The sequence below is a fragment of the Amblyraja radiata genome, chromosome 5, assembly GCF_010909765.2.
Source record: "Amblyraja radiata isolate CabotCenter1 chromosome 5, sAmbRad1.1.pri, whole genome shotgun sequence".
In the NCBI taxonomy this organism is placed as follows: Eukaryota; Metazoa; Chordata; class Chondrichthyes; order Rajiformes; family Rajidae; genus Amblyraja; species Amblyraja radiata.
The window spans coordinates 65,507,643-65,520,131 of NC_045960.1; the positions used below are offsets into that span (position 1 = coordinate 65,507,643).

Sequence of the window (12,489 nt, forward strand, 5' to 3'; positions counted from 1 at the left end):
TCCACTTCTCTCCCCCTTCCACTCCACTCCTCCACCCCTCTCCCCCTCCCTCCCTCCTCCTCATCTTCCCCATCCCCCCTCCCTCACATCTGTCTCCCCATCTCCTCTCCCCTCTCTCCCCTCTTCTCACCCCCCCCCCCCGCAAACGCCGTTGGGGAAACAGACCCAACGGGTCTGCACTTGGTCTAGTATAATATTAAAAGTCTTGTCTTGCTTCTGTGTGTGTGAATGTGTGTATTTTCGCCAAAACAGTACATGGTAGCGCTAACATTTTTGCAGAACCCTTCTCGGTTTTTTCCCGTCGTCGATCTAATCAAGTTTCCTTCAGATTAGATGTTATATTTCATGTTATTGATATTAAAGGTTTAAAAAAGCCAACTGACTGTGAGAGGGAGATGTTTCTGGCAGCTTCCAGTGATGATGTCACAATGGCATCTCAGTCCTCCAATCACAATGGGATCTCATTTACACAAGCTGCCGCGAACATTCCGACAAATGAAAATGACATCACAATGTAATCTCTGCTGCCAATACACCAGCTACGAGAGTGTTTTTACGGACGTAATGGGGGAGATTTAAAAGTTTTAAAGTAAGATTTAAAAGTTGGATTTCTTCAAATCTACACTGGCAGTTAGGCAATTATGATGTTACAATGCCCTACCGGCTACAATGTTGCTATCCCAGAACACCGAGTCCTTCACAGCAAATGTTCTTCAGGGAAAGAATCTGCCAGCCGAACCCAGCACAACAAAGTTTAATGAATGGATTTGGATAACAAAGGGGAAGAATCTGCCAGCCTAACACAGCACAGCAAAGTTTAATGATTACATTTGGATAACAAAAGATGACCTCGTCGGTGGCATCAGATTCAATCTTAGTGCAATTGCATTTTATTTAAAGTTTAAAATGAGGGAGGGTGAAAAATGAGCCGTCCTGCAAAGTTGGAGGCTATCGGTGAGTGGTGGAATATTACATTGGGGGGAATCTTACGTTGGGGGACAGGTTGCGTTGGGGGACCAGGCCTCCCGTGGGGGTTATGGGTGAGTGGTCGAATGTTGTGCTGGGGGAACAGGTTGCGTTGGGGACCAGGCCCCCCGTGTGACAAGGACCCAACGGGTGAGTGGTGGAATCTTACATTGGGAATGATTGTGTTGGGATACCAGGCCTCCCGTGGGGGCTATAGGTGAGTGGTGAAATATTTTGTTTGGGGAATGGGTTGCGTTGGGAGACCAGGCGTCCCGCCTGACAGGGACCCAACGGGTCGCACTTGGTCTAGTATATATTACTAAAACTCTCATCTTGTTTGTTTCTACGTGTGTGTGTGTGTGTGTGCGTGTCGATTGTATGTGTGTATATGTGATCTAGGAGAGCCGAGGAGAGATAGATCAGCCATGATTGAATGGCGGAGTAAACTTGATGGGCCAAATGGCCTAATTCTACGGCTATTCCTTATGCCCTTAAACAGATGGGTCATTTTATAGGGTTATTTATTTTATACAATTTGACTTGATATGGTTTTTTTTTTTACATGTCATGGTGAATCAAATTTGCACACTACACCAACATTGTGAAAAGAATGCAGTGAGTGGCAGGTATTTTGAAGTCATCGATGGACTGAGAAACAGGATGTCTTGCAATTCTATTTGCTGTTTGGAGATGCAAAGCAACTTAATTGTCTGCAATATAATCTCACTTCCAATTGCAACAACTTTAAGTATATTTAAAAAGGAGAAGATTTACAGTCACCTTTACTTGCAATTATTGGTTCTCAAATATACCAGATTTCCAGAAAAGCAGGACGAATAATTAAAACTGCTGCCACAAGAAAAATCTGTTCTATTTTAATCTGTCCTTCAATTCATAAAAATGTTGACTTACCATATCTGCAATTTGATCTTTTTTCCATGTAGTTCCACTGTTTTGATTTTAAAATCAATTCCTGAAATGGAGAGAAGTATTTTAAAATGTGATATATAGCGTCATCGGCCATGAACTAGATCAAATCAACATTTCATTATATGACCTTCGTACCCCAGTATAACTATGGTAAAGATAAAGTCTACAAACTGTCTTTGGAACTATATAAATAAGGAATGCAAACTTCATGGAAGTTATTTCAATAATTAGGAAAAGATTGTTGCTTGAAATAAAGCAACACGACTAGCAAATGAGACAAGGGAGAAGGGGAGCAATCTTACTCAAATCAATAACCATTAATAACCAGAGGCAAAGTTACTTACAAATTAATGGCAGCAGAAAATTCCTGTTGCTATTTTTAATGCCATTCATGGAAAAGTAATTGCATACTATGAATTCAAGTATATTTTAGGCAATATTAATTCAAATAAATCCACATTAATAAATAAAATCAAACATGATTAGCTGAATGCCAAACATACACATTGTGTTATGTGAATCATGATTTTAATTTCAGTAAAAAACAAAATTCAACAGTTTGAAGTTTAAATTGTGAACCACCTTATGAAAGTTAAATTGGGCCTGCTTATTCATGAACCACAGGCTCAAAATAGACCATATTTAAAAATATACATTAAGATTGGTCACATGCAAAGGCAAACCAAATCTTTAGTTATTACTTGCATCAATATAAACTAAAGTGACAATTTACACTGATACTTATATCAAACCTAATCATTCACAAATATTTCTCCAAAACTACTATGTCAATGCCCTCCGAGGAAGACTGTTTTGCTTATAGCTTGACTGGGCTCCTGAAATAGCACTGAACACAACCTATTTTGTACCAGTCATCATAATATAAATCCATGCCTTATGCAATATGAATCCAAGCCGCATGAGCAAAACACATTTGCAAATACTCAGCTCAAGGTTTATGTAGAGAATTGCAGAACACGTTGCATCACATTACATTCAACATTATAACCACATTAGCAGGTAAATATTAAAATATTGCAGTTTACATTATGATGACAGACCAACTTTAGTATTATTTAACAATGAATGTAATTGAGATTGATTTAGTTATGTACAAGACAGACTGTATCAGAACTTGAACAAAATTGTCACCATAATGCAAAAGCCTCGTTTCACATAATGTAGATGCAAGGAATTGCAGAAGCTGTTTAAAAATACAGTGCTGGAGTACTCGGGTCAGACAGTATCTCCACAGATTTTGCAATTCCTTTGTCTACATTTTACTGCTCCACTGCAAAATCTCCTCACGGTATTTGAACTGATTTTTTTCCTACTGAAGAAGTTCTCTAGCCTGGAGTCTTGACCCAAAACAATCCCCAGAGATGCTTTGTGACCCGCTGAGTTACTCCAGCACTTTATGATTTTTCTTGTTTTTGGATAGGTGTTTGTTTAGAGGAATAACCATGTATAAGCAACTTAATATGCCCAGTTACATTTGTTATAATTAAAACAAATGACAAATAGCCATAAATGTGTCCACATTTTTTTTTTCAAGTTCTGAGATTACATTACAATTTCTGTTCTAACCTTTGACAGAAATAAAAGTTGGAGCAAATTAATACACAGTTTACCAAGACACAACACTACACTTCCCAGGTAGACACAAAAAACTGGTTTAACTCAGACTCTGGACCAAGATGGCGTCGCGTGCACAACGCGAGGCTCTGCGTCTCCGTAGTATTAGTAATTTAGTTATTTGTCTGTTAATCATTACCTTAGTTTTCGCCCGGAGCACCGGAGCGAAGACTCTATACAGCCGTCAGGAGCTATTAGAGCTCGGCCGTCTCTGCAAAACGAGCCCCCGATGCGACTTCCAACTGCCGCCGGAGCTCTCCAGGACAGCGTGGTCTAGTGGGCCAGCTTCCCCGACGGGTAGTGCCCGGAGGCGGCGCAGGGACCGCAAACAAAGACGTGGGAAGCGGGGAGGACATCGAGCTAGGCTGAAATTAAATCCTCACCAGCCAGCTCTGCCCAGCATTTTCCTCGCGAATGTCCGATCCTTGGTGAGTAAAATCGATGAACTAAGGCTGCGGATCACCTCACATAAACGGATCACTGACTGCAACGCCATGGTCTTCACTGAAACATGGCTCAACGGCAACATCCCGGACAACGCCATCGAGCTGGAGGGGCGCACTGTCTTCAGGGCCGACAGAACAGCGGAGGACTCCGGTAAGACCAAGGGCGGCGGACTGTGCATCTATGTGAACAACTCGTGGTGTACGGACGTCGTTAGGATTGGTAGCCACTGCTCTGCTGACCTGGAATACCTGATGCTAAAGTGCAGGCCCTTCTATTTGCCAAGAGAATTCTCATCGACTGTTATCACCGCAGTCTATGTACCCCCGGACGCTAATGCCAGGCTAGCAATGGAAGAGCTGCAAGCTGCTATCAGCAAAAATCTATCTGCTCACCCAGAGGGGGCATTTATTGTTGCTGGTGATTTCAACCACTCCGACCTCAAAACTGTACTCCCCAGGTTCCATCAGCATGTTTCCTGCCCAACCAGAGGAAACAATATTCTGGACTTAGTTTACACGAATATTACCGAAGCCTACAAAGCCCTCCCCCTCCCCCACCTTGGTCAGTCTGACCACCTCTCTCTGTTCCTGCTCCCCAAATACACACCTCTGATCAGACGTGTGAAACCTACCACGAGGACAGTCAAGGTCTGGCCTGAGGGGGCTGTCTCTGTTTTACAGCAGCAGTTTCAGCAGACAGACTGGAGTCTGTTTGCTACCCAGTCCACCTTCAATTCACAAGTGGACATCAACTCATACACCTCAACAGTTATGGACTATATAAAATTCTGCACCGATAATGTCACTACACACAAAGAAATAAAGACCTTCCCTAACCAGAAGCCGTGGATGAGCAGGGAGGTCAGACTCCTACTGAAGGCTCGCGATGCCGCTTTCAGATCTGGCGACGCTGAGGGATACAGCTCATCTAGGGCCAAGCTGAAAATGGGAATTAGGAATGCCAAACTCAATCACAAACGGCGGATTGAGGAGCACTTCCAAAACAATTCTGACCCCAGGCGCATGTGGCAAGGAATCAAATCCCTTGCCGATTACCAGAAAGTTAACACCCCTCCCCCAGACAACGCCACCCTTCCTGACGAGCTAAACAATTTCTATGCTCGCTTTGACCGTGATAACAAAACCCCAGCCATCAAAATTGCTCCACCCCCAAATGAACAACCCCTCAGTCTCTCCACCTCTGCTGTACAAGATGCACTGAGCAAGGTGAATGAGCGCAAAGCTGCCGGCCCCGATGGCATCCCTGGCCGGGTGCTTAAGGCATGTGCTGGACAACTATCCCAAGTCTTCACCGACATTTTCAATCTGTCACTGGCCCAGGGTGTTGTCCCCACTTGCCTCAAGACATCAACCATCGTGCCAGTGCCCAAACAGTCAGCCACAGGGAGCCTCAACGATTTCCGCCCAGTGGCACTCACCCCTGTCATTGCTAAGTGCTTTGAGCGGCTGATCTTGGCTCACCTCAAAGCCAGCCTCCCCCCCACACTGGACCCCCATCAGTTTGCCTACCGGGCCAACAGGTCTACAGAGGATGCCATAGCGGCGGCCCTACACTCTGCCCTGACCCACCTGGACAACAACAACTCCTACATCAGGTTGCTGTTCATTGATTTCAGCTCCGCTTTCAACACTGTCATCCCCGCCAGCTTGATCACCAAACTCAGCGGGCTTGGCATCTCCACCTCCCTCTGCAACTGGACACTGGATTTCCTCACCAACAGACCACAGTCTGTTAGGGTCAACAACCTCAACTCCACCACTATAACACTGAACACCGGCGTGCCACAGGGCTGTGTGCTCAGCCCTCTCCTCTACTCCCTCTTCACCCACGACTGCATCCCTAAGTACGGATCCAACGCCATCATTAAGTTCGCTGACGACACCACGGTGGTAGGACTGATCAGTGACAACGATGAGTCAGCCTACCGAGAGGAGGTCCAGCACCTGACAACCTGGTGTGCCAATAATAACCTCGTCCTCAACTCCAAGAAGACGAAGGAACTTATTGTCGACTTCAGGAAGGTCAGAGGGGGCAGACATACCCCCATCCACATAAACGGGACTGAGGTGGAGCGCGTCTCCAGCTACAAATTCCTCGGGGTACACATCTCGGAGGATTTGTCCTGGTCCCTCAACACCTCCAAGCTGGTCAAAAAGGCACAGCAACGCCTTTACTTCCTGAGGAGGCTCAAGAAAGCCCACCTGTCCCCCCAGATCCTGACCAACTTCTACAGGTGTACCATCGAGAGCATCCTGACCGCCTGCTTCACGGTATGGTACAGCAGCTGCACTGTTGCGGACAGGAAGGCACTACAACGGGTGGTGAAAACCGCGCAGCACATCATCGGCGCCCCGCTCCCTGCCATGGATGCCCTCCACCGAAAACGGTGTCTGAAACGAGCTGGGAAGATCATTAAAGACCCCTCCCACCCCAATCATGGACTGTTTGCCCTCCTCCCATCAGGGAGGCGGTACAGGAGCCTCAGGTCTCGTACCAGTAGGATGAGGAACAGCTTCTACAATCATACCATCGCATTGCTGAACTCGGAGTCCCGCCGATAGATTCCTCCGGTCCCTCCGTCCCCATTGTTTAATTATTTTGCATTTTCTATTGTTCTGTATCCTCTTTTAAAAAATTTCTATATTGCACTACTACGGACTGACGCAAAACTGCATTTCGTTGTACCCATACTCAGTATTTGTGCAATGACATTAAAGTTGAATTGAATTGAATTGAATTGAACTCTGAAGAGGGGTCTTGACCCAAATGTCATAGCATACAAATTAGCCAGAAAAAGCAGCCTACCAGAGGACTGGGAGAAATTCAGAGTCCAGCAGAGGACGACAAAGGGCTTAATTAGGAAAGGGAAAATAGATTATGAAAGAAAACTGGCAGGGAACATAAAAACTGACTGCAAAGATTTTATAGATATGCGAGGAAAAAAAATTAGTTAAAACAAATGTAGGTCCCTTGCAGTCAGAAACAGGTGAATTGATCATGGGGAACAAGGACATGGCAGACCAATTGAATAACTACTTTGGTTCTGTCTTCACTTAGGAAGACATAAATAATCTGCCGGAAATAGCAGGGGACCGGGGGTCAAATGAGATGGAGGAACCGAGGGAAATCCAGGTTAGCCGGGAAGTGGTGTTAGGTAAATTGAATGGATTAAAGGCCGATAAATCCCCAGGGCCAGATAGGTTGCATCCCAGAGTACTTAAGGAAGTAGCCCCAGAAATAGCGGACCTAGGGTTGAGATTTTTGATTGGAGAAAGGTTAACTTTGATGAGATGAGAGATGATTTAAAAGGAGTGGACTGGGACATTTTGTTTTATGGGAAAGATGTAGAAGAGAAATGGTGGACATTTAAAGGGGAAATTTTAAGTACAGAATCTTTATGTTCCTGTTCAGTTGAAAGGAAACAGTAAAAATTGGAAAGAGCCCTGGTTTTCAAGGGAAATTGGACATCTTGTTCGGAAAAAGAGGGAGATCTACAATAATTATAGGCAGCATGAAGTAAATGAGGTGCTTGTGGAGTATAAGGAATGTAAAAAGAATCTTAAGAAAGAAATTAGAAAAGCTAAAAGAAGATATGAGGTTGCTTTGGCAAGTAAGGTGAAAGTAAATCCAAAGGGTTTCTACAGCTATATTAATAGCAAAAGGATAACGAGGGATAAAATTGGTCCATTGGAGAAACAGAGTGGGCAGCTATCTGCAGAGCCAAAAGAGATGGGGGAGATATTGAACAATTTCTTTTCTTCGGTATTCACCAAGGAGAAGGATATTGAATTATGTGAGGTAAGGGAAACGAGTAGAGAGTTATGGATACTATGAGTTTCAAAGTAAAAGAAGTACTGACACTTTTGAAAAATATAAAAGTGGATAAGTCTCCAGGTCCTGACAGGATATTCCCTAGGACATTGAGGGAAGTTAGTGTAGAAATAGCCGGGGCTATGACAGAAATATTTCAAATGTCATTAGAAACGGGAATAGTCCCCGAGGATTGGCGTACTGCGCATGTTGTTCCATTGTTTAAAAAGGGTTCTAAGAGTAAACCTAGCAATTATAGACCTGTTAGTTTGACTTCAGTGATGGGCAAATTAATGGAAAAGATACTTAGAGATAATATATATAAGCATCTGGATAAACAGGGTCTGATTAGGAACAGTCAACATGGATTTGTGCCTGGAAGGTTATGTTTGACTAATCTTCTTGAATTTTTTTGAAGAGGTTACTTGGGAAATTGACGAGGGTAAAGCAGTGGATGTTGTCTATATGGACTTTAGTAAGGCCTTTGACAAGGTTCCTCATGGAAGGTTGGTTAAGAAGGTTAAACTGTTGGGTATAAATGCAGGAATAGCAAGATGGATTCAGCAGTGGCTGAATGGGAGAAGCCAGAGGGTAATGGTGGATGGCTGTTTGTCGGGTTGGAGGCAGGTGACTAGTGGGGTGCCTCAGGGATCTGTGTTGGGTCCTTTGTTGTTTGTCATGTACATCAATGATCTGGATGAAGGGGTGGTAAATTGGATTAGTAAGTATGCAGATGATACCAAGATAGGGGGTGTTGTGGATAATGAAGAGGATTTCCAAAGTCTACAGAGTGATTTAGGCCATTTGGAAAAATGGGCTGAAAGATGGCAGATGGAGTTTAATGCTGATAAATGTGAGGTGTTACACCTTGGCAGGACAAATCAAAAAGGACGTACATGATAAATGGTAGGGAATTGAAGAATACAGTTGAACAGAGGGATCTGGGAATAACCGTGCATAGTTCCCTGAAGGTGGAATCTCATATAGATAGGGTGGTAAAGAAAGCTTTTGGTATGCTAGCCTTTATAAATCAGAGCATTGAGTATAGAAGCTGGGATGTAATGTTAAAATTGTACAAGGCATTGGTGAGACCAAATCTGGAGTATGGTGTACAATTTTGGTCGCCCAATTATAGGAAGGATGTCAACAAAATAGAGAGAGTACAGAGGAGATTTACTAGAATGTTGCCTGGGTTTCAACAACTAAGTTACAGAGATAGGTTGAATAAGTTAGGTCTTTATTCTCTGGAGCGCAGAAGGTTAAGGGGGGACTTGATAGAGGTCTTTAAAATGATGAGAGGGATAGACAGAGTTGACGTGATCAAGCTTTTCCCTTTGAGAATAGGGAAGATTCAAACAAGAGGACATTACTTCAGAATTAAGGGACAGAAGTTTAGGGGTAACATGAGGGGGAACTTCTTTACTCAGAGAGTGGTAGCGGTGTGGAATGAGCTTCCAGTGGAAGTGGTGGCGGTAGGTTCGTTGGTATCATTTAAAAATAAATTGGATAGGCATATGGATGAGAAGGGAATGGAGGGTTATGGTATGAGTGCAGGCAGGTGGGACTAAGGGAAAAAAGTTGTTCGGCACGGACTTGTAGGGCCGAGATGGCCTGTTTCCGTGCTGTAATTGTTATATGGTTATATGGTTATTAGTGATAATTTTTCAAACCCCTTTAGATTATGGAGTAGTTCCTGTGGATTGGAGGGTAGCTAATGTAACCCCACTTTTTAAAAAGGGAGGGAGAGAGAAAATGGGGAATTACAGACCAGTTAGTGGTAGTGATAACATGGTAGTGGGGAATAACATGGTAGCGGGGAAAATGCTAGAGTCAGTTATTAAAGATGGGATAGCAGCACATTTGGAAAGTGGTGAAATCATTGGACAAAGTCAGCATGCATTTATGAAAGGTAAATCATGTCTGACGAATCTTATAGAATTTTTCGAGGATGTAACTAGTAGAGTGGATAAGGGAGAACCAGTGGATGTGTTATATCTGGACTTTCAAAAGGCTTTCGACAAGGTCCCACATAAGAGATTAGTATGCAATCTTAAATCACACGGTATTGGGGGTTCAGTATTGATGTGGATAGAGAACTGGCTGGCAGACAGGAAGCAAAGAGTAGGAGTAAACGGGTCCTTTTCACAATGGCAGGCAGTGACTAGTGGGGTACCGCAAGGCTCAGTGCTGGGACCCCAGCTATTTACAATATATATTAATGATCTGGATGAGGGAATTGAATGCTACATCTCCAAGTTTGCGGATGACACGAAGCTGGGGGGCAGTGTCAGCTGTGAGGAGGATGCTAGGAGGCTGCAAGGTGACTTGGATAGGTTGGGTGAGTGGGCAAATGCATGGCAGATGCAGTATAATGTGGATAAATGTGAGGTTATCCACTTTGGTGGCAAAAACAGGAAAGTAGACTATTATCTGAATGGTGGCCGATTAGGAAAAGGGGAGATGCAACGAGACCTGGGTGTCATGGTACACCAGTCATTGAAAGTAGGTATGCAGGTGCAGCAGGCAGTGAAGAAAGCGAATGGTATGTTAGCATTCATAGCAAAAGGATTTGAGTATAAGAGCAGGGAGGTTCTACTGCAGTTGTACAGTGTCTTGGTGAGACCACACCTGGAGTATTGCGCACAGTTTTGGTCTCCTAATCTGAGGAAAGACATTCTTGCCATAGAGGGAGTACAGAAAAGGTTCACCAGACTGATTCCTGGGATGGCAGGACTTTCATATGAAGAAAGACTGGATAGATTCGGCTTGTACTCGCTAGAATTTAGAAGATTGAGGGGGGATCTTATAGAAACTTACAAAATTCTTAAGGGGTTGGACAGGCTAGATGCAGGAAGATTGTTCCCGTTGTTGTGGAAGTCCAGAACAAGGGGTCACAGTTTATGGATAAGGGGGAAGTCTTTTAGGACCGAGATGAGAAAAACATTTTTCACCCAGAGAGTCGTGAATCCGTGGAATTCTCTGCCACAGAAGGTAGTTGAGGCCAGTTCATTGGCTATATTTAAGAGGGAGTTAGATGTGGCCCTTGTGGCTAAAGGGATCAGGGGGTGTGGAGAGAAGGCAGGTACAGGATACTGAGTTGGATGATCAGCCATGATCATATTGAATGGTGGTGCAGGCTCAAAGGGCCGAATGGCCTACTCCTGCACCTATTTTCTGTTTCTATTCCTTCTCTCCAGAGATGCTGCCTGTCCCACTGAGTTACTTCAACATTTTGTGTCTACCTTCAATTTAAACCAGCATCTGCAGTTCTTCCAAAATGACAACTTCAGTATTTCTAGGTCAAGGCAACAACAGGCCTGTGACCACTTCACTGAACATTTGAGTTCTAGCTGGCCCCAGTGGACCAAGCACAGTTTCAAGGAATTTTTATTCCCCTTCAATCCCATATCACCCCATGTGTCCTCAGACTCCACCACTGCCAGGGTGAGATCACCTGCAAACAGCACCTTATTACACTTAAAACAGCCTGCAACCCAACGGCAAGAACGGCAACACTTCAAATTACAGGAAACCCCTCACACTACTCATTATCAAACCATACACCCCTCCCCCAACATCTGACTTTCCACGTCTCCCATCCCATTGTTCCTTTCGCATTCACCTCAATCTGCTCATATTCCATCTCTCCGTACGTAATGCTGATTTTTCTTGCCCCTCTCCCCTTATTCCCATCTACTCACCATATTTCCCTGTTTCTCCATTTCACTCCCCATCTTCCTTTCCACCATTTACAGTCTTTTGTCTTTTTCCACTTAGCACTGCAAGCCATCTCTCCACCCGACTCATTCACTAATCAATTCTTCGTTACCGGATCAATTTATCACTTTCCTATTCATGTTGCACCCTTGCCCCTCTCCATATCTGTTAGCGGTCTCCCCTTCTCTCCATCAGTCTGAAGGGTCTCAACCCAAAATGTTAATGTCTATTTCCCTCCACAAGGTGGAATCTCATGTAGATAGGGTGGTAAAGAAAGTTTTTGGTGTGCTGGCCTTTATAAATCAGAGCATTGAGTATAGAAGTTGGGATGTAATGTTAAAATTGTACAATCCAATCCAATCCAACTTTATTTGTTAAGCACTTTAAAACAACCAATGTTGACCAAAGTGCTGTACAGAAGAATAAACAAGACATCATAAACAGACAACATAACAGCTCACATGAGGCGCAAAAATTACATATGAAATACAACAATAAATTAAAAGACATAAAACATGAGTAAAAATAATAGCCACGCAATAAAAGCAATTAAAATAAGAAATTAAATCAAGTAAATAAAGTCGACATCTTACTGGGTCTCAAAGTAGCAATGTTACAAAATTTTGAGATTTTAAAAATCAAGTCTGCAATTTATCCCATCAGATAAAGCATAAAAATAAGTTTAATTTGACACCTAATTCACTTTCATATCTCAAGTATTTAAAAGGTTATGGCCATTTTCATACTGGGAAATGAGCATCTTGTTCCCTATTGATTTTCTATGGACATAACAAAAAAGCTGTGATCGTGAACAGTCAAAAGCCCATAACTTTCTTAAAAATTAAGAGAACTGAATGAAATTTTCAGTTATCATAGATTGAAGCATTCTGAAACAAATATAAAATAATCTTACTTGGATGACCTGAAATTAAAGCATATAATTAGTTAGTTACCTAATTGTAG

General features: G+C 43.3%; 1 protein-coding gene across 1 annotated transcript in view; it reads right to left on the bottom strand.

Moving 5' to 3' along the window:
* Window positions 1–12,489, bottom strand: part of rab10 (RAB10, member RAS oncogene family) — a 56,354-nt gene that overhangs the window by 21,420 nt on the left and 22,445 nt on the right. Inside the window, exon 2 of the mRNA XM_033021418.1 lies at window positions 1,879–1,939. Coding sequence (XP_032877309.1) covers window positions 1,879–1,939 — 61 coding nt within the window. The remainder of the gene's footprint in view (window positions 1–1,878; window positions 1,940–12,489) is intronic.